The 24,494-nt window shown below is 31.3% G+C and overlaps 1 protein-coding gene across 1 annotated transcript in view; it reads right to left on the bottom strand.

Annotated features, from left to right (window-relative positions):
* The window catches only part of LOC6051290 (neuropeptide SIFamide receptor), a 358,514-nt gene that overhangs the window by 290,200 nt on the left and 43,820 nt on the right, over positions 1–24,494 (bottom strand). Inside the window, exon 2 of the mRNA XM_038265058.1 lies at positions 16,362–16,635. Within this exon, the coding sequence (XP_038120986.1) occupies positions 16,362–16,635 (274 nt within the window). The remainder of the gene's footprint in view (positions 1–16,361; positions 16,636–24,494) is intronic.

Raw genomic sequence — 24,494 nt, 5'->3', positions numbered from 1 at the left:
TGAATTTTTAAAAAATCTCTCGCTACTTTTTAGCCAATAGAATTATCTACCGAATCATCAAAAAATTAGGCTAATAAACTATTTAACAAAAAAGTTCCGCATACATTTCTCAAAAATATTGTGATTTTTTAATTGTTTTCTCTGCATTCCACCCCAAACCGTTTGTTGTCTATATGGTTGCCTACAAACAGGCGATTCCAAGCGTTAGACAGGGCGACTGCTAGCGCTCTCACGGAAAACTCACAATCAAAATGGTGAGCATGTAAGGTAACCGGTACAATACATGACATTATACAATATGCTCATTTTCATGCTTGCGTTGGACTCAAAGATTTATTCTGAAATTCAGGAATAAAAACAATAATGTTGTAATTTTTTTTCTAATCAATCCCCTTATGCAATATCCGGACGGCAAGACTTCGGAAAACTGTTCACAATTGGTAAAAATAAACTTTAAAGTTATACATGTGATTTTATATTCGTTGTACGTGCTAAACTGAGTCGGTCATGCTGGTCGTGGGTAGATTATCATTTTACGTTTGACAACCTCTTCGATGATTATGGAAACGTTGAACAATTGTGGCCACATTCTCTGTAAAATGGACTTCATCTTCCAAAATTTCCAAAATAATTACGTCCTCCATTTCCGTTGGGTCAACAAATAACACCTTGGCCATTTTGGCCTTGCACACGTGCAGGGCAGTGATGGCTTCGTCGTAGACACACTTCTTCGGAGCAATAACATTGTCTGTCACAGACACTTGCCCACTTAGCCCGGTTTTTTCCGCTGCTTCTCTAATGCAATGCTCTATGACCGTATCAAAATTACTGGTACGTTCCTTTGCCCCGTTTTAGTCTACCAATAAAAAACAGCCAAGGAAGGTTCACGGGCTTGTCTACCGATACGAGGTGATGTTCTGGGTCTTCTGTAGAGTCCCGGGAGTTACGGCCCATGGATCTACCGTCGTAACAAGGCAGAGGTGGGTAGTTTTTGACCTCACGTCATATCCGGATAGCCTCAGGGAGGTTCAAGGACTTGTCAACCGATACGTGGTGATGTTCTGGGTCTTCTGTAGAGTCCCGGGAGTTTCGGCTCATGTATCTACCGTCGTAACAAAGTAGAGGTCGGTAGTTTTTGACCTCAGATCATATCCGGATATCTTCAGGGAGGTTCAGGGACTTGTCTACCGATACGAGGTGATGTTCTGGGTCTTCTGTAGAGTCCCGGGAGTTACGGCCCTTGGATCTACCGTCGTAACAAGGCAGAGGTGGGTAGTTTTTGACCTCAGATCATATCCGGATAGCCTCAGGGAGGTTCAAGGACTTGTCTACCGATACGTGGTGATGTTCTGGGTCTTCTGTAGAGTCCCGGGAGTTACGGATCATGTATCTACCGTCGTAACAAAGTAGAGGTCGGTAGTTTTTGACCTCAGATCATATCCGAATAGCCTCAGGGAGGTTCAAGGACTTGTCAACCGATACGTGGTGATGTTCTGGGTCTTCTGTAGAGTCCCGGGAGTTACGGCCCATGGATCTACCGTCGTAACAAGGCAGAGGTGGGTAGTTTTTGACCTCACGTCATATCCGGATAGCCTCAGGGAGGTTCAAGGACTTGTCAACCGATACGTGGTGATGTTCTGCGTCTACTGTAGAGTCCCGGGAGTTACGGCTCATGTATCTACCGTCGTAACAAAGTAGAGGTCGGTAGTTTTTGACCTCAGATCATATCCGGATATCTTCAGGGAGGTTCAGGGACTTGTCTACCGATACGAGGTGATGTTCTGGGTCTTCTGTAGAGTCCCGGGAGTTACGGCCCTTGGATCTACCGTCGTACGGCCCTTGGAGGTGGGTAGTTTTTGACCTCAGATCATATCCGGATAGCCTCAGGGAGGTTCAAGGACTTGTCTACCGATACATGGTGATGTGCTGGGTCTTCTGTAGAGTCCCGGGAGTTACGGCCCATGGATCTACCGTCGTAACAAGGCAGAGGTGGGTAGTTTTTGACCTCAGATCATATCCAGATATCTTCAGGGAGGTTCACGGTCTTGTCTACCGATACGTGGTGATGTTCTGGGTCTTCTGTAGAGTCTCGGGAGTTACGGCCCATGGATCTACCGTCGTAACAAGGCAGAGGTGGGTAGTTTTTGACCTCAGATCATATCCAGATATCTTCAGGGAGGTTCACGGACTTGTCTACCGATACGAGGTGATGTTCTGGGTCTTCTGTAGAGCCCCGGGAGTTACGGCCCTTGGATCTACCGTCGTAACAAAGTAGAAGTCGGTGGTTTTTTACTTCAGATCATATCCGGATATCTTCAGGGAGGCTCAGGGACTTGTCTACCGATACGTGGTGTTGTTCTGGGTCTTCTGTAGAGTCACGGTAGTTACGGCCCATGGATCTACCATCGTAACAAGGCAGGGGTCGGTGGGTTTTGACCTAAGATCATATCCGGATAGCCTCAAGGTGAAAATACAAAAATACAAAAATACAAAAATACAAAAATACAAAAATACAAAAATACAAAAATACAAAAATACAAAAATACAAAAATACAAAAATACAAAAATACAAAAATACAAAAATACAAAAATACAAAAATACAAAAATACAAAAATACAAAAATACAAAAATACAAAAATACAAAAATACAAAAATACAAAAATACAAAAAACAAAAATACAAAAATACAAAAATACAAAAATACAAAAATACAAAAATACAAAAATACAAAAATACAAAAATACAAAAAATACAAAAAAAAAACAAAAATACAAAAATACAAAAATACAAAAATACAAAAATACAAAAATACACAAATACAAAAATACAAAAATACAAAAATACAAAAATACAAAAATACAAAAATACAAAAATACAAAAATACAAAAATACAAAATACAAAAATACAAAAATACAAAAATACAAAAATACAAAATACAAAATACAAAAATACAAAAATACAAAAATACAAAAATACAAAAATACAAAATACAAAAATACAAAAATACAAAAATACAAAAATACAAAAATACAAAAATACAAAAATAAAATACAAAAATACAAAATACAAAAATACAAAAATACAAAAATACAAAAATACAAAAATACAAAAATACAAAAACAAAAATACAAAAATACAAAAATACAAAATACAAAAATACAAAATACAAAAATACAAAAATACAAAAATACAAAAATACAAAAATACAAAAATACAAAAATACAAAAATACAAAATACAAAAATACAAAAATACAAAAATACAAAAATACAAAATACAAAAATACAAAATACAAAAATACAAAAATACAAAAATACAAAAATACAAAAATACAAAATACAAAAATACAAAATACAAAAATACAAAAATACAAAAATACAAAAATACAAAAATACAAAAATACAAAAATACAAAAATACAAAATACAAAAATACAAAAATACAAAATACAAAATACAAAATACAAAAATACAAAAATACAAAATACAAAATACAAAAATACAAAAATACAAAATACAAAAATACAAAATACAAAAATACAAAATACAAAAATACAAAATACAAAATACAAAAATACAAAAATACAAAAATACAAAAATACAAAATACAAAAATACAAAAATACAAAAATAAAATACAAAAATACAAAAATACAAAAATACAAAAATACAAAATACAAAAAAATAAAAATACAAAAATACAAAAATACAAAAATACAAAAATACAAAAATACAAAAATACAAAAATACAAAAATACAAAAATACAAAAATACAAAAATACAAAAATACAAAAATAATACAAAAATACAAAAATACAAAAATACAAAAATACAAAAATATAAAAATATAAAAATATAAAAATATAAAAACTTTAAAATATAAAAATATAAAAATATAACAATATAAAAATATTAAAATATTAAAAATAGAAAAATAGAAAAATATAAAAATATTAAAAATATAAAAATATAAAAATATAAAAATATAAAAATATAAAAATATAAAAATATAAAAATATAAAAATATAAAAATATAAAAATATAAAAATATAAAAATATAAAAATATAAAAATATAAAAATATAAAAATATAAAAATATAAAAATATAAAATATAAAAATATAAAATATAAAAATATAAAAATATAAAAATATAAAAATATAAAAATATAAAAATATAAAAATATAAAATATAAAAATATAAAAATATAAAATATAAAATATAAAAATATAAAAATATAAAAATATAAAAATATAAAAATATAAAAATATAAAAATATAAAAATATAAAAATATAAAATATAAAAATATAAAATATAAAATATAAAAATATAAAAATATAAAAATATAAAAATATAAAAATATAAAATATAAAAATATATAAAATATAAAATATAAAAATATAAAATATAAAAATATAAAAATATAAAAATATAAAAATATAAAAATATAAAAATATAAAAATATAAAAATATAAAATATAAAAATATAAAAATATAAAAATATAAAATATAAAATATAAAAATATAAAAATATAAAAATATAAAATATAAAAATATAAAATATAAAATATAAAAATAAAAATATAATATAAAAATATAAAATATAAAAATATAAAAATATAAAAATATAAAAATATAAAAAATAAAAATATAAAAATATAAAAATATAAAAATATAAAAATATAAAATATAAAATATAAAAATATAAAAATATAAAAATATAAAAATATAAAAATATAAAAATATAAAAATATAAAATATAAAAATATAAAAATATAAAAATATAAAAATATAAAAATATAAAAATATAAAAATATAAAAATATAAAAATAGAAAAATATAAAAATTTAAAAATATAAAAATATAAAAATATAAAAATATATAAATATAAAAATATTAAAATATTAAAATATTAAAATATAAAAATATAAAAATATAAAAATAAAAAAATATAAAAATATAAAAATATAAAAATATAAAAATATAAAAATATAAAAATATAAAATATAAAAATATAAAAATATAAAATATAAAAATATAAAAATATAAAAATATAAAAATATAAAAATATAAAAATATAAAAATATAAAAATATAAAAATATAAAAATATAAAAATATAAAAATATAAAAATATAAAAATATAAAAATATAAAAATATAAAAATATAAAAATATAAAAATATAAAAATATAAAAATATAAAAATATAAAAATATAAAAATATTAAAATATTAAAATATTTAAATATTAAAATATTAAAATATAAAAATATAAAAATATAAAAATATACAAATATACAAATATACAAATATAAAAATATAAAAATATACAAATATAAAAATATAAAAATATGAAAAAATAAAAATATAAAAATTTAATAATATAAAAATATTAAAATATAAAAATATAAAAATTTCCAATACTCTACTACCGCTATATTGGATGCCATCTTGGATTACACATTCCCTGTGTGCTTTGGAGTATTTTTGATGTCATATTTGAGTTTAGCGACCCCAAATTAGATAAATTTGAGATGCTGATTGCTTGCTTAATTTCTGTATGAAAATTTCCAATATTCTACTACCGCCATATTGGACGCCATCTTGGATTACACATTCCCTGTGTACTTTGGAGTATTATTGAGGACATATTCGAGTTAAGCTACCCCAAATTAGTTAAATTTGAGGTGCTGATTGCTTGCTAAATTTCTGTATGAAAATTTCCAATATTCTACTACCGCCATATTGGACGCCATCTTGGATTACACATTCCCTGTGTACTTTGGAGTATTTTTGAGGTCATATTTGAGTTTAGCGACCTCAAATTAGTTAAATTTGAGATGCTGATTGCTTGCTAAATTTCTGTATGAAAATTTCCAATATTCTACTACCGCCATATTGGACGCCATCTTGGATTACACATTCCCTGTGTACTTTGGAGTATTTTTGAGGTCATATTTGAGTTTAGCGACCTCAAATTAGTTAAATTTGAGATGCTGATTGCTTGCTTAATTTCTGTATGAAAATTTCCAATATTCTACTACCGCCATATTGGACGCCATCTTGGATTACACATTCCCTGTGTACTTTGGAGTATTATTGAGGACATATTTGAGTTAAGCTACCCCAAATTAGTTAAATTTGAGGTGCTGATTGCTTGCTAAATTTCTGTATGAAAATTTCCAATATTCTACTACTCCTCCCCTGTAGATTCTGTGAAATGTGATCCATTCTCAGAATCCTCTCTGCGGTAAACACAACGTAGTAGGGCTGGCCGCTTTAATTTTTGCAATACATTTTCGGGTGTTCTCGGATGTACTGCAATTATTAATAATGACAAGAAAAGTGCTTGGGGCGTAATCTAATCACAAGACTTTCCAGCATGCTTTCATCGGACTGGCTGCGTTTGTGTTAGATTAGATTAGATTAGATTAGAAAATTTCCAATATTCTACTACCGCCATATTGGACGCCATCTTGGATTACACATTCCCTGTGTACTTTAGAGTATTTTTGAGGTCATATTTGAGTTTAGCGACCTCAAATTAGTTAAATTTGAGATGCTGATTGCTTGCTAAATTTCTGTATGAAAATTTCCAATATTCTACTACCGCCATATTGGACGCCATCTTGGATTACACATTCCCTGTGTACTTTGGAGTATTTTTGAGGTCATATTTGAGTTTAGCGACCTCAAATTAGTTAAATTTGAGATGCTGATTGCTTGCTAAATTTCTGTATGAAAATTTCCAATATTCTACTACCGCCATATTGGACGCCATCTTGGATTACACATTCCCTGTGTACTTTGAAGTATTTTTGAGGCCATATTCGAGTTTAGCGACCCAAAATTAGTTAATTTTGAGATGCTGATTGCTTGCTAAATTTCTGTATGAAAATTTCCAATATTCTACTACCGCCATATCGGACGCCATCTTGGATTACACATTCCCTGTGTACTTTGGAGTATTTTTGAGGTCATATTTGAGTTTAGCGACCTCAAATTAGTTAAATTTGAGGTGCTGATTGCTTGCTAAATTTCTGTATGAAAATTTCCAATATTCTACTACCGCCATATTAGACGCCATCTTGGATTACACATTCCCTGTGTTTTAGAGTATTTTTGAGGTCATATTTGAGTTCAGCGACCCCAAATTAGTATAATTTGTTTCTTGATACCAACAATAAGCACCTTTTTTGAATTCGTGTCTTGACTATAGTGCAAAACACACATGCTGGCAGCACGGCACAGCAACGAGAGAGTTTTCGTCGCATTCGCCGCTCGCGGGGAGAGTGACACTAAGGTAAACAAAAAAGCGAAAAAACCGTCCCGCCGGCCTGACCTCAAGCCTTAATTGATTTCTTATATGACAAGGTTTAACAAAGTCTACCTCAAACATTTAAATTAAAATATTATGCACCCGATTTAATAAAGCTCAAAGAAAAAAAAATCTTTTACCGAGATTATGGTTTATACAGATATCAAAACGAATACTCGGGATGCGTGTCATCGGATATTTCTTGTATGTTCAATAACTTACCTAGGATCAAATATTCTCAGCAGTCAACAATAGCACCATAAACCCTACATGCTCACCATTTTGAATAAGAATGTGCTAACGGTTGAAATCGCCCTGTCTAACGCTTGGAATCGCCTGTTTGTAGGCAACCATATAGACAACAAACGGTTTGGGGTGGAATGCAGAGAAAACAATTAAAAAATCACAATATTTTTGAGAAATGTATGCGGAACTTTTTTGTTAAATAGTTTATTAGCCTAATTTTTTGATGATTCGGTAGATAATTCTATTGGCTAAAAAGTAGCGAGAGATTTTTTAAAAATTCAATCGCATTTCGAAGATATTTGCGAAATAGTGAACAAGGATCATTTACAGCGATTTCCCCAGTGTCCGCATCGATGCGAAACCTTAAGTTCTGGTTTCTGGAAAACTCGTCCCTTCAAAGCACTTTTTGCGATCGGGCCGTGGAGCTCTGTAGGGCAATTATACAGAGAACAGTTGGTCCTTATACATGTGAAGAGTACAGGGGAAAGGATGTGCCAAGCCATGTGGGTTTGAATCCACGATCTTCCGCTCGTAAAGCGAAACCTGTAACCATTAGACCACAGGAGCTCGGCTAAACGATTGTACTTTCTTATGACATTTAATGCAATCCCAAATTATTGTTTCACCTGAATGGAATAAGAATTTTTCATTCTCTTATTTAACCAGTTCTTGAAACGAAATTAAATTTATTTGTTTCAACGCAAAAAATCATACGGCAACCTGATTAAGGTACAATTATCTGGCAAATTTCAATTAAGAAAGTAATTAATTCGTCACAACGAGTGCAGCAGCGGCTCCGTCTCGCGGAGTGTGAAATTTACGAAACTAAAAACTGAACAAAAAACTTGCCTCACTATTCAGCTGCAAATACCAACCCCTAACGAGAGCTCAGCACCGCTCAGTTCAGCTCAGCTGATGATGAAGTGGAGTGGTTATTCAATTACAAAACCCGTTCAATCGCAACATAATTTTGCCCGCCTGATTCAATTTCCAGCTCAATAAATGTATTCCATCACACAAACATGCCCACACACACACACAACTATCTCGTCCGGATATGAGCAACGAGCCAGAAGCACTGAAGAGGTTCCTCTTCACAGAGCACACACATATCCTTTTCAGCCAAATCACCCACCACCTCCCTTTCTCCGCTTTTCGGTTATCATCTATGTAGTATTAGGACGAGGAAACCCTGTGGGTTGGGAAACCAATTGGAAAATCTAAAAAGTGGATCCCCACGTGAGAGCATACTAGTCCCATAGTTGCAATTAGTGTTATTACCGCTCGGTTCAGAACTCCTCGATTAATTGAATATCTGTAAGGGATGAAAAGTGCGCTCATCAAATCGTTTCAAAAGTTACGCGATGTGATATTTATTAGTTTAAGTTTAGTTATTAATCAATTAACTAACGGTACAGATTAAATTTATAGCCGCAGTGGTCTTGAACACAAACAAATCAAATCAAACAACACAAAACATAGATTTGTGAATTACAAAATATGCCTATGAAAAAACATTTTAAACAAGGTTTAAAAAACATCAAAGCGCATTTTTTTTAACTGAGGTTTGATTATCTGGCAAGCCTGGCTCAAGTTATGAGCACTTAAGTGATCTATACATTCTTTTTTTGAATCCAGATTGCACTTCTCTGTAAGGAAACTATTCCAGATTAATCATCCAAATAGGTCGTTGAATAGGTAATCGAAATACCTTCCAAACGAGTCTGAGAGTTTTATATCTGGCAACCCTGTCTTATGTTATGACCACTTAAGAAATAATAATGTTATTTGTACAACACCCAAGGCTCCAAATTAGTGGGAACGGTAACTGCACAAAATGATAAATTTGACTTAACTTATTTTTAATTAATTTTACATTCGACTTGCATTTTTCCCTTTTCCGTGAATCGAAAAATTGGACATTCATCTCCACCCATCCGATGCAAGGATAATCGAAGCTACAACCTGTCCTAAGGTTCGATACTTCCCAAGAGGACATAGACAAGTACGCCAAACCGGGGCACAATTTTTCTGCAGCTTGAAGCGCCACCCAACCGTGCCCTGATTGCAACTATGAGTGTGATCGGCTCGGATGGTGGTGGTGGTGGCACTTGCCCACCTTGCACCATGTTCCATATCCCAACTTTATTCATGACTGAGCTTCGATTGCCCGATGACGCTCGACAATGGGTTCACTTTTTTTTTATTTTCACAGGACTGAGGAACTGAGGTAGAAGGTAGAGTATGTCGTTGTTGTTGAGCCGGAAATTTACACCTTCACGTGCTCCGATATTTGCAGATGCTTTTGCTCCCGCTCTCCCCCCTCACAGTCGCGTGTAGTGTAGATTGCATAACAGCTGGCGCACTCGTCTTACAAGGGAAGCGAAATTGCACCGATCGGCGTGTTGCCACGTACGGGGTGTTGCATGGATTTATTGCCTATTGGTGGGGAAGTATGACGTTATTAGCTCAAAAGAAATTCTAAATTTTATATTTATCCGAGCAACTAATTAATTATTTCGTAGTGAAAAAAATGTGTGCAAGAATACTACGTTTGAATTTTTCCTAGAGTCAAATTCTAGAACTTTTAAAATATGGTTTAGCAGAGACAAGCGGATTCAATAGATTAAATCGAACTGCATTCGAAATAGCGAATCCAAATCCGGTAATTCATAATTCATAACTTAATGTCAAGGTAAATGTTAACATTCCATAAGGTCGCCTTCCCTAAGGTGTCGTGAAAAGGTCCAGCTTGTGATGTTACACTACCTATTCTTTACTAAGCACCGCAAAATTTTGACGAAACAGGCTCATTGGAATTGAACTGACAAATCGTCTCAGAATAAATTGTGCCTATTGAGGTTTTTTTTTTGCTTTAAAACAATGAACATACATTTTTGAGCGCGCAAAAATTTGTGAACTCTTTCTTTAAAAAACATGTTTTCGAACACGAAAAAAAGAGTTTTCCCATATATATCAATGAAATAAACAGTTATATAGTTGATAACAGATGTGTTAACGTATATTCAACAATTTTTATTGATTTTTGACAGACTTTCTTTCCAAATAGTCCAAATTACTATAGTCATGCCTCGGTTTTGCACGCCTCGGTTTTGCACTGCCCCGGTTTTGCACCGTTCAGCTGCCTCGGTTAAGCACGGCCCAGTGCTTAACTGAAGCACAGAGCTTATGGGATTTTGGCTATATGGGAGACATTGGCTATAATTCTATGAATATTCATGCAAACATAAAAATTATAGTGTTTTGGAATCGGGATGATATCAGCTATCCATTAAAATTATAATTTCATGAAAATTTTTACAAAAATACGTATTTTTCCTGTATTTTGAAAATGCATATTTTTCTCTAAAGAAACCAAAAATATATTGATATTGCAATATGGGTATCAAATGATCAGGTTTTTTTTCATACATTTTGGATGTAACAATAACATTTTTAGAAAATACTCAAAACTTTCACAAAACTACGGATTTTCGAAAAAAATACTCAAAATTTCAATTTTTACAATATGGGTATCAAACGATCGAGATTTTTTCATACATTTCGAATGTAATAGCAACATTTTTAGAAAATACTGAAAATTATCACAAAACTACGTATTTTCGAAAAAATACTCAAAATTTTAATTTTTACAATATGGGTATCAAACGATCGGGATTTTTTCATACATTTCGAATGTATTAACAACATTTTTAGAAAATACTCAAAATTTTCACAAAACTACGAATTTTTGAAAAAAGGTACTCAAAATTTCCGTTTTTACAATGTGGGTATCAAACGATCTTGATTTTTTCATACAATTCGAATTTAATAACAGCATTTTTTTAAATACTCATAATTTTCACAAAACTACGTATTTTCAAAAAAAAATACTAAAAATTTCAATATTTACAATATGGGTATCAAACGATCGGGATTTTTTCATACATTTTTAGAAAATACTCAAAATTTTCACAAAACTACGTATTTTCAAAAAAAAAAATACTCGAAATTTCAATATTTGCAATATGGGTATCAAACAATCGGCATTTTTTCATACATTTCGAAAGTAAAAAAAATAAAATACTAAAAGTTTTCACAAAACTACATATTTTTGAAAAAAAATACTCAAAATTTCCGGTTTTCACAAGAGGTATCAAATGTTCGGGATTTTTTTATACATTTCAAAAGTTTTAACACAAATTTGTGAAAATATCCAAATTTTCACAAAACTACGTTTTTAAAAAAAATACCCCAAATTTCAGTTTTTTATAATATGAGTATAACATGGTTGAGATTTTTTCATTAATTATTTCTTTGTATCGTCAACGGAAATTTTAAGTATTTTTTCGAAAATACGTAGTTTTGTGAAATTTTTTAGTATTTTCTAAAAATGTTGTTATTACATTCGAAATGTATGAGAAAATCCCGATTGTTTGATACCCACATTGTAAAACCGGAAATTTTGAGTACTTTTTTTCAAAAATTCGTAGTTTTGTGAAAATTTTGAGTATTTTCTAAAAATGTTGTTATTACATTCGAAACGTATGAAAAAATCCCGATCGTTTGATACCCATTATTGCAAACATCAAAATTTTGAGTATTTTTTCGAAAATACGTAGTTTTGTGAAAATTTTGAGTATTTTCTAAAAATGTTGTAATTACATTCGAAATGTATGAAAAAATCCCGATCGTTTGATACCCATGTTGTAAAAATTGAAGTTTGAGTATTTTTTTTAAATACGTAGTTTTGTGAAAATTTTGAGTATTTTCTAAAAATGTTGTTATTACATTTGAAATGTATGAAAAAATTCCGATCGTTTGATACCCATATTGTAAAAATGGAAATTTTGAGTATTTTTTCGAAAATCCGTAGTTTTGTGATAATTTTCAGTATTTTCTAAAAATGTTGTTATTACATTCGAAATGTATGAAAAAATTCCGATCGTTTGATACCGCCCGTGTGGATCAATCGGACCGCGCACTGGACTCACAATCCAGAGGTTGCAGGTTCGAATCCCGCGGCGGGCGCTCTAAAATTCTTTGTGTAAATATGGGGTATTCGGCGCCGTCGCTCCGTGCCATACTTTCATTCACTTAGGAGCCCAGGGCGGCGAAGTCCTTGTAGATAAAAGGAAGACACTAGTGGTTGGTACTAGCAATGGTGGCCGACAGCTATAAAGTCAACTTCGTTGATACCCATATTGTAAAAATTGAAATTTTGAGTATTTTTTTCGAAAATACGTAGTTTTATGAAAATTTTGAGTATTTTCTAAAAATGTTATTGTTACATCCAAAATGTATGAAAAAATCCTGATCATTTGATACCCATATTGCAATTACAATATATTGTTGATTTCTTTAGGAAAAAAATATGCATTTTCGAAATACAGGAATAATACGTATTTTTGTGAAAACTTTCATGAAATAATAATTTTAATGGATAGCTGACATCATCACGATTCCAAAACACTATATTTTTTATGTTTGCATGATTTTTCGTACGATTAAAGCCAATGTCTCCCATATAGCCAAAATCCCATAAGCTCTGTGCCTCGGTTATGCACGCCTCGGTTTTGCATTCCCCGTATGCGGTGCTAAACCGAGGCACGTCTGTATATCTTTCTAAATTTACAGTTTTCTCATAGACAAATCAAACAAATATTGAAAAGATATACACCAAATTGGGAAATATTTTTTCTCATCCGAATCCGGCAAAAGTTTTATAAAAATGTTAATTATGAAGGAAAAACACACTTTTTCAAAAAATCATAGGTTTACGCTAAATATTTGTTCATAGGTGGCGACATGTGTCTTTCAGCTTTGCTGCAAATCCTCTATTGGCATTCATAAGCTAACAACATGTGACATCTAGTGTTGAGTAGCAGAACAGAGCGAAGGATGTCGATTGATTTTTTTCCCTTTGAGGTTATGTATGCGAATTCTGTTTTGTTAAATTCCAGCGTTCAAAACAACTTTTGAGCAAAAATTCGAGCTGATACTTTGTTAACTTTTGATGCTCTATCATTTAAAACAATTTTTTTTTTCAAAATATTTTTTTTTATTTTTTTTATTGCGTTAATTTATAGAGGGCAATAGTTTACACTCGTACTACTTGATTTTTTTCTCAAAAGTTGTTCTAAGAGCTGTAAATTTAATTTTAAGTTTGCATTCCTATATAACCGAACAGCGAAAATTTGAATCGTCATTCTTCGATGCTTTGCGCCATCTGTCGGAATTATGGAGCTTTTAATCGCGAATAGCTTTTTTAAATAAAAAACTTCAAAATCAGAGTGTGGAAAAATTAGATTTACCAGTGCAAATTTACATATAAAATTGAAACGCAATGCACAATGTGTGGACTCGCTCAATAAATCACGAAATTTGAAGATTTATTTAGTTCCCTCAATGCAACCGAAAAAACTTGTTCTGAAAATGAATCGACCATGTTGAGCCATCCTAGTAGACAGTTTCTCGGAATCCGGAATATTTTATAGGCAATCAAACGTCAAAATTACCCTCCACTAGAGGGCGCTGAAAATTGGGGTGATGTTTTCATTATATCCTACAGCGAGTAAATTAGTTTTAAATTTGAAATTGTTTTATTTTATCATAAAATCGACATTAAAAGCAAATCAAACCATTTTCAGGTAAGAAATAAATAGCTTAATTGATATAAACGAAAATATTTGTGTCATGGCCGATTTAACCTGTTAATTATCTGATTCAAAATAAGGGAATGTTTTAATCAACCACAACCTAACTAATCAATTGAGAATGTAGATTATTCAAGTTGACAAATATTTGTTAAAGTCACTTCTACCATAAAAGCATAGCTCTGCTTGAAAAATGATAATTGGAATGATTTTCAAAATTAGCAATCTAACCTCATTCTCGCGTTTTCAATCCGGATTCCAGAATTTTCAATGAGAAAGGCAACTTAGCAAAAAAATCAAAAAGTCAGTCGAAAGAACTTTTTATTTCTTACCTCCTGTTAACTTTTTTTATTCCATAAGATCAATTTTCTTATAAAAAACCTTCAAATAGTTTTCACTGCCCTTTGCACTTATCGCGCAAAAACGTAAACGTAACCTTGCACCAAAGTTCTTCTACTCGAATGTAGGTGGCGAATCGAGTTGTTAGCTTTGGTTTTGGGGGCCTATAGGTATTTTTTTATTTGGCTCTATTATTGTACGATCAGTTCCTAGCTGGACTCGGTCACTGGAAACGACCGACGAAATAGGCGGCGGGCCAGATGCGGACATAAAAATGTCAAAATCTCTTCCCCCCTCACTTCGTCTCACCATCCAGCTGCAGCTTTGTTGACAAACAAACGGAGCACGCGGTCCCATGATGGCGGCATCGAGCCAAAATTAGGGGTGATCATGTGATTAAAAATGAAAGTTTTTTCAAGAAAAATAATATTTTTCCGACCGAATAAAAAAATTGCGAGCATGTTCAAAGAAGTGATAAAAAAGCAAATTTTTAATCCATAATTTATCTACAAATTGATTTTTTTCACTCCAACTGGGAACCCCTAGGTTTATCCACGACCGTTTCCAATGACCGTGAGAAGATGCCAGAAAATCCAGCTACGAGCTAAATCCACAATATGTGGGGGCCAAGTACTCATAAAAGTCTCCATACAATTTTGGTTTTGACCCGAATGATTCTTCAGTTTAGGCAGAGAGAAGGGAAATAATACTCTTTGGTTTAGGTTTAGGTTTAGGTTAAGTGTCGCATTTTATCGTTGTATGGGAAAACTCGGAAAAGTTCAGGGTTCGTTTCCCGACCGGTCTCCTTGAAATTTTTCGACAGTAAATGAACTTTAAGAACAAAAAACGCATAGAATCAGGTGGGATTCGAACTCACACCTTTGGATTGGAAGTCGGATGCTCTAGCCATTCGGCCACCAAGGGATTAATACTCCTTGAGTGAATTTATCTGTAGTGGTGAAATAATGTCACAAGGTCATTTACTATATAATACAACAATCCCTTCCCCAACGATTCCCTTACACACCACACACCATTATAATCTATAAATAACTCGAACCGGTTGGTACGGTATGTCCCCGGCTTCTTCTTCTTCCCCTGATGGTTCTATGAAATGTGGGATCCGTTCATAGAATCTGTCTCATACACTTCGGGGGTTCTCGAAAGTATTGCAATCATTAATAATGACAAGAAGGAACTTGAGGCGTAATCTAACCATAAGTTCTTCCCGGATGCTTTCTTCGGACTGGCTGCGCTTGTGTTCGATTAGATTAGATTAGTATGGGAAAACTCGGAAAAAACGATCCGAGTTAATCCTGACGAGTTATTGACGGTTAAAATCCGATTTTTTGCGTTACGTAATAAAAGAACGCTCCCAAACAACAACAAAATGCGTTCATTCGAAAAAGTGAATCTGCAACAAGTGTCATACTTTGAATTCTAACCACCTTGAGACATCAAGTTGGTGACCGTTGAATTAGTTTTTCAAAGGTCGCTGGTCCGAAGTTAACACCTTTTGTTTTTTTTCTGTTTTGACGGATGAACTTTTTTTGAGGAAATTCACTTGAGGGAAAAGTTCTCTCGGCAATCTCGAGCTCTGTGTTCGTAAATGGTACAACTATTCTCTCGGCTCGATGCCACCATTCTCTCGGACGAGGGCTGCCGAGTTTTGGGTGTAAACAAACCATAATTGCATTACGCACCGCCGTTGCACTGTCATCGTTCCGTAAACCATAACAGTAGGGTAGTTTGACCATAACTGGACCCGAGTGTGTCTGTCCGGCATCTGATATCGGGTATACTTACGCACAAAGATGTTGCTCATGAGCGTCGCCGGCAAACAGAAGACGATAACGAGCACGTCCGCCAGGGCCAGGTTCACGATGAAGAAGTTGGTCACGGTTCGCATCCGCGGGGCCCGGAAGACCACCGCAATGACGAAACTGTTCCCGATCAACCCGACGATGAACACCACAAAGTAGGCCACACAGTACACGGCCGTCATCGTGGACGAGTGCCGGTAGAACAGCTCGTACTCCCCGTACGGACCGGTGTCGTTCAGAGCCGTCATTTCCTGGTCCTGCGGGAAAGGGTTGGGAAGAAAAAAAACAACGTAAATTTAGACAGACAGTTCTAAATTTGGAAACGAGTCTTCAAAAAGGGCTTCATTATAAATTAAGAACCCCCGCTCGCGCTCTTCCCCACTTTGGCCACTTTACCTCCCCTGCCCCAAAACCTGGAAGTTTTAGCTGAATGATGCATTACTTGGCAAAGTAAATAGCAGAACTTTGAGCGAGAAGTTTCTCCTTCTTGTGACGTGTCTTGTGACAAGGCAAAAGACTTGGAAGTCGGAACCAAGAAAGCAGAGCTGATGGCCCAAAATTTGGAGCTGCGGTGACGGTGGTGATTAGCTGCACTTGGATGCTCTGTGGTGATGCTGAACTACTTTAAAAGTACCAATTAACTTTTTAAAACGTAAACAATGATTTCATAAATTTGGGTCACTTTTCATCAAGCTGTCGTAATATCTTATCGTAGATTTCATGAATTGTAAAAAAAAACTCAAAGCTTGATCAAGTAGTTGTCAAGAAATCAAGCCGTATTTTATGTACCGGAAGTACGCGCCTCCTCGAGCGCAGACCGAAAGCAATGAAGAGAAACGCTGACGGAAACAGACCGACTACAATATCTAGTCCCAGCCGTGGAAGAGGGAGGTGCACATCCGGTGCTCCGGTGCAAAATTGCAACTTCTCGACACAAGAGAGGCAAGCAGCGAGCGGCACAATCTTTGGATTTTATTCGTTTTTTTATTCTTCAGCTTTTTACGGCAATTTTAATTCCTAAATTGAATTACGGTAAACTTTGTTTCACAAACTATGCACTCTTGCGCACTCTGTTTGGCCGTGACGACCAGGCCAGACCGGACGGAAATAAATAAGACAAGACCCGGGCACCGGCATTTTCGATGACTGACAGCCGGGCGCTATCAAAGGTTGGCCATTTGGCCGGTGCAAATCCCGGCGTTGAATGAATCGTCAGAATTTAAGTTTATGATGAAGATGCCAACGTTGCCAGAGAGTGTAGTTGGGTTATTCACCATCCGAGCATTCGAAATTGGAATAAAGAAGTGAAACTTTTATCTACAATGTTAGTTCAGAATCTAAGTTCATTTCTCAATATATCACCAAATTGTGGTCGTGTAGTACATATGTGCAAAATTTATTATTGAGCCAAATATTTTAAAATTTGTAATTTGTTGATTTATTAGGTACACAGATTTGTTGGGTAACGGTCAAAGTTACAGTTTTAGAAAAAAAATACATATTTAATCGTTCTGAACGGAATTTTGTAGTTCAATGACTCTTTTATAAGCCCTCTTATTGAAAAAAGCAGATTCTGTAGGTATAAAAATATACAGGACATTTAAAAAGGGGGTATAACGAAGCGTTGTCCCGTCACAAAAAAAAAAGGAACCAGAGTTAGGACTGACTCAAGTTTGCGTTGTCCCGTCACGCAATTTTTTTGTTCAAGGCACGAATTCAAAACAAAAAGGTTCTTTTTTGTGTCAAATGAAGCAAATCGTGTAACAGGCCAGTTTTTGGTACACTTAAATCCCATTGGTTTGACACCAACTGTTGTCAAACGAACGGGGTCACTTTTTAGTTTGACACCCTTTTTACATGGAGTTCACATACACTACCAAAACGTTTGTTTTGATAGTATGCGTGAGCGTCGTGTAGAAAGTGACAGTTCGTCACTTTTTAGTTTGACTTTGACCAACGGGGTACAAACTAAAAAAGTGTCAAACGAAAAAGTGACCAACCACCGGGGGTTGAGTGTAGACAAAATCAACCCTCCTGAATCCGAATTCGTTAATTTTCCTGGGAAGCGAGATATTCAAGATGGCGTCCAACATGGCGGCTGAATGAAAAAAAAACACAATGAAAGGATTTAAAAGATTGAACTTAACTTAACTAGTCAAATTAAACAAATTTGGGATCGCTGAACTCAGAACCTTTTGAATACTCTAAAGTATTCAGGGAATGTACAATCCATGATGGTGAAGCTAGAATATTGGAAATTTTTATGCAGAAATGCAACAGGACAACAAGTCAAGCTTCAAAAATGCTAAATATAGAGAATTTTCTCAGCTTTTCAACATTTATTTTTTAAATTTTAAAAACATGAATAACTGCGACAATTCTCAAAGAAGTCTTAACTTGAAAACGGTGCGTCTTATCAAAATTTCACTGAGATACTTTTTGATTGCAAATTTGATTTAATCGAAAAATAAAGTTGAAAATTTTTTCCGACCAATACTTAATAAATCAGCATTGATTCTAAAATTCATAACTCCCAGTAAAACAGCCAAAATCCAAGTCGAGCTAAATTAGTTCGCGTTTCCAAAAAAAGGGGTCGCATGGCTCAAATTATGACGCCGCCATGCGGTGAAAAGCGGAAGCTGCTGTGAAAAGCTGAAATATTGCATTGGTGACGTAAAACCGAGCTGTCAAACTCGGACTTTGTCAAATTTTCTATGTTTATGTTTTTGTTGCCGCGTGTCCAGGTTCTTTTCGTTGTTCCGTTCCGGTCGGGTTTTTCGGCTGCTGATAAGTTCCGGTCGATTTTGCAGAACCTGGATGACCAACTTTCGAGTCATGGTTCTAGTGTTTTTCGTTTCGATTCCGTGGTTTAAGAAAAAAAAAACGCATCGCGCGGGCGCGAAGGTGTTACTGTTGAACATCGTTCGGGTTCCGGGATCGATTTCTTTTGCAAAAGACATCGGAAGTGCACCAAACGGAAGATCAGAGTGATTTTGAATACATAAATCAATTATTTCTGAGCAGGGAAGGGTGGAAGAATTCGGAAGTGATGAAAGTGGAATTAGAGAAGGAGTGTGGGAAGGGGGGTGGGGGGAGGAGGGAGTGTGTAATCTGAAAGGAAGAAACCGCGGAAACTTGGGCGGGCTTAAGTTGAGCAAAACTCTGGTTTGTGCAGTTGCTGGGTCATTTGATCACCAGTACAGAGTGTCAGTTGGCCTTAGTCGAGAATTGGTCGCACAAGCCAGTCACATCCTTCAACATTTAGTGCAGGAACCGCATTTGGATACAAATTAAGTAAATATTTCAAGGGTAAGTTAAATCTTTAAGTTCCACGTGTTATCTCTTCTTTAGAATTTTTTTTTTCAATTTTAAAACTCAGCATTGAATCACAAATTTACATTGCAGAAATAAATTAAATATTGATTACTACAAAAAGTACGTTTAATTTTTTTGATTTTTTTAACGGTAGATATCAAGACTCAAGTATATAAGCTTATTATATACATGTTTGTGAATGTTTGGTGAAAGTTTGAAGCAACTTGGATGATTTTTGAGCAAACTGGGTGGTCCATAAACCACGTAGATTTTAAAAAATAGAGTATTTTTATTTTATAACAAAAGTTTCCCGTTATGAACCTAACAATCAAAACTAACAATCAAACTCAAAACTGAACTTTGGGAATGCTTTGGAGGCAACTGGCCAAACCAGAACTGGTTCCGGATCATTCCGGGGAACTTACGGAGTGGTCAATACTTAATGAAACAAAATACCTGTAAAATAGGAAACAAATTTCAACAAATTTCAATTTCACTTTGAAATCGGTTCCAGGTACCCCGGTGAAACCCGGAATATGGTCAACCACATATTTGAAACGCTTGAAATACTTGATAAACTTCAAATAATTGACATACTCGAAATACTTGAAATACCTTACTTTGAATACTTAGAGTCTTTTGAATACCATGGATACTTTGAATATTTAAATTGAATGAAATATTTGAAAAAATAATACTTTGAGCATCTTGAACACTTTGAATACTTGAATTCTTTGAATACTTTTTTTTTTTGATACTTTAAATATTTTGATCACTTTAATTCCTTTGAGTCCTATGAATACTTTTAATACCTAGAGTACTTTAAAAATGAGAAATTCTTCAAAACCCTGAAATACACAGAAAAAAAATGATGGTAATATTCATCAGGAAATGGTGACAGATTTTGTGGCAAAAAATATGTGTAATATTAAATCAGGAATTGATGAATTTTCATCAGTTTCTGATGAATATTCATCAGGTTCACATTTTTACACATTTTTTGAGTAATAATACTCAAAAATGTGAGTAATATTACTCACATTTTTACACATTTTTTGAGTAATATTACTCAAATATTCAACCAACAAAATTTTCAACATTCCAAAATTCAATTTTTTTTTGCTGTGTACTTAAGGTACTTGAAATACTATAAACACTTGAAATACTTTCAATATTTTAAAAACTTTGAGTCCTTGGAGTATTTTGAATACTTTGAAAACATTGTTTTTTAAACTTTAATTATTTTATACTTTCTATGCTTTGAGTCCTTTGAAAACTTGAAAACTTAGGATGCTTTGAATACTTGAAGGCCTAAAGTCTTTACGTACTTTGAATACATTGAATACTTTGAATTTTTTTAAATACTTTAAATATTTTGAACTTTTTGAGCCCATTGAATACTTGAACTACTTCCTCAATTCTATAGATACTTTGAAAACTTTTTTATTAATACTTTAAATATATTGAATACTTTGAGCCCTTTGAATACTTTGAATACTTTGAGTACTTTAAAAACTTGAAATTCTTGAAATACTTTAAACACTATAAATACTATAAATACTTTGAATACCTTCAAAACTTTAAATACCTTGAATTATTTTTGTTTATTTAAAATTATTTTTCAATATTTTGTATATATTGAGTCTTTGAAAACTTATAAAAGCTTGGAATACATTGAATACTTTGATTTTTTAAATACATTAAATATTTTGAATACTTTGATTTCTTCAAATACTTCGAATATTAAAAATACTTGGTGTCTTGAAATACTAGAAATACTTGCAATACTTTGATTTGTTTTAATACTTCAAATATTTTGAATGCTTTGAATACATGAATACTTTTGATACTTTGAATGCTTCAATACTTTTATTACTTTGAATGCTTGAATACAAAATATTTGAAACACTTGAAATACTTGATATACTTCAAATATTTGACATACTCGAAATACTTGAAATACCTTACGGTAAACCTTGTTGGATAAATGTACGACTCGTTCTGAAAAAATCGCGTTTTTGCAACTTGTTGTATAAACTACTATTTTTAAACTTTGATTATTTTTGATACTTTGTATTCTTTGCGTCCATTGAATACTTAGAATACTTTGAATACTTGAAGGCTTGATATCTGAAATTCTTTAGATACTAGAAATACTTTAAAAACTTTGAAATACTTTCAATATTTTGAAATCTCTGATGCCTTGGAATACATTGAAAACCTTGTTATTTTTAATTTTATTTTTTTATACTTTGCATTCTTTGTGTCTTTGCGTAAATACTTAGAATACTACATTGACTACTTATTTTTTTTAAATACTTTAAATATTCTGAACAATTTGAATTCTTTAAATACTTCGAATATTTTAAATACTTAAAGTCTTGAAATACTTCATATACTTGAAATACTTGTAATATACTGGGTTTTTTTTTAATATTTTGATTACTTTGAGCCCATTCAATACTTTAAATACTTGTATACTTTAATAATTTAGATACCGTCATCAGGGGTGACATTGGGTCTGGGGGTGAGATTGGGTCATACAAATATGCAGAAATTTCAGCTTTTTTGAAAATTACAAATAATTTTAATACATTAAACACTTAGAAATCTTTGCGTCCTTCTAATACTTTGAATACTTTTAATACTTTGAGTACTTTAGAAACTTGAAATGCTTGAAAAACTTTTAAAATACTTTTATAACCTAAAACACATGAAATACTAGAAATACTTTAAATAGTTTAATTACTTTGAACACATTCATTACTTTGAACACTTTGAATACTTTTAATACATTGAGTCCTTTGAACGCTTGAATACTCTGAATACTAAATAAAGTATTTAAAGAATTAAATTTGAATGCTTTGAATTCCTGAAATATATTTAACACGTGAAATATTTATCAATACTTCAAATATTTTGAGTAAAACAAGCATTCAAGCTTTAAACATTTAAATACTTGAATATTTTAAACACTTTGAATTTTTTAAATTTGTAATACTTGAATTATTTTGATTACTTTAAGCCCTTTGAATACTTAAAATACTTGAATGTTTAAATTTTTTACATACTTTGGATACATTGAATACATTGACTGTTTTAAGTACATAACATGTTTTGAACAACTTGAATACTTTGAGTTCCTTAAATACTATGAATACTTTGAATTCTTTACATACTTCGAATATTTCAAATACATGAAATATCTGAAACAATTAAAATGCTTCCAAAACTTTCAATACTTTTAATGCTTGAAAACGATATGCAAATTCTTAAATTCTTAAATTCTTAAATTCTTAAATTCTTAAATTCTTAAATTCTTAAATTCTTAAATTCTTAAATTCTTAAATTCTTAAATTCTTAAATTCTTAAATTCTTAAATTCTTAAATTCTTAAATTCTTAAATTCTTAAATTCTTAAATTCTTTAATTCTTTAATTCTTTAATTCTTTAATTCTTAAATTCTTTAATTCTTTAATTCTTTAATTCTTTAATTCTTTAATTCTTTAATTCTTTAATTCTTTAATTCTTTAATTCTTTAATTCTTTAATTCTTTAATTCTTTAATTCTTTAATTCTTTAATTCTTTAATTCTTTAATTCTTTAATTCTTTAATTCTTTAATTCTTTAATTCTTTAATTCTTTAATTCTTTAATTCTTTAATTCTTTAATTCTTTAATTCTTTAATTCTTTAATTCTTTAATTCTTTAATTCTTTAATTCTTTAATTCTTTAATTCTTTAATTCTTTAATTCTTTAATTCTTTAATTCTTTAATTCTTTAATTCTTTAATTCTTTAATTCTTTAATTCTTTAATTCTTTAATTCTTTAATTCTTTAATTCTTTAATTCTTTAATTCTTTAATTCTTTAATTCTTTAATTCTTTAATTCTTTAATTCTTTAATTCTTTAATTCTTTAATTCTTTAATTCTTTAATTCTTTAATTCTTTAATTCTTTAATTCTTTAATTCTTTAATTCTTTAATTCTTTAATTCTTTAATTCTTTAATTCTTTAATTCTTTAATTCTTTAATTCTTTAATTCTTTAATTCTTTAATTCTTTAATTCTTTAATTCTTTAATTCTTTAATTCTTTAATTCTTTAATTCTTTAATTCTTTAATTCTTTAATTCTTTAATTCTTTAATTCTTTAATTCTTTAATTCTTTAATTCTTTAATTCTTTAATTCTTTAATTCTTTAATTCTTTAATTCTTTAATTCTTTAATTCTTTAATTCTTTAATTCTTTAATTCTTTAATTCTTTAATTCTTTAATTCTTTAATTCTTAAATTCTAAATTTTTTGAAATCATAGTTTTTAAGAACTTCTCGATATCAATCACTATTTAGTTATCTTTTAAAATTAATTGTATTAAATATGTCTTGAAAATTTGCTTTCATGATAAAATTTCCTGTGCTATTTTAGATTTTTTTTAAGAACCCATGAAATTTAGAAGTTTAGATGAGAAGGTTTTAATTCTATTGAAGGAAAATATTAAAAATTAAAAGTACTGTTACAGTAAGTGTTGTCTATATATAAAGTATTTAAATTTTGTTTGAATTAATCAAAGCAATCGAAGTATTGAAGTATTCAAAGAACTTAATGTGTTCCATGTATTCAGAATATTTAATTTATTTTAAAATTTCCAGGTATTTCAAGTATTTCAGCAATTTCAAACATTTGAAGTATCTAACCTATTCAATCAATTTAAACATTTCAAATATTTTAAGTATTTAAAGTATTTAAAGTACTTCAAGTAATTCAGTAAATGTATCACCAAGTACCAAGTATTTAAGTGTTTCAAGGT

This window comes from Culex quinquefasciatus, chromosome 3, assembly GCF_015732765.1.
Source record: "Culex quinquefasciatus strain JHB chromosome 3, VPISU_Cqui_1.0_pri_paternal, whole genome shotgun sequence".
Taxonomy (NCBI): Eukaryota; Metazoa; Arthropoda; class Insecta; order Diptera; family Culicidae; genus Culex; species Culex quinquefasciatus.
The sequence above is the reverse complement of the archived record's forward strand: the minus strand, read 5'-3'. Positions and strand labels throughout refer to the sequence as shown.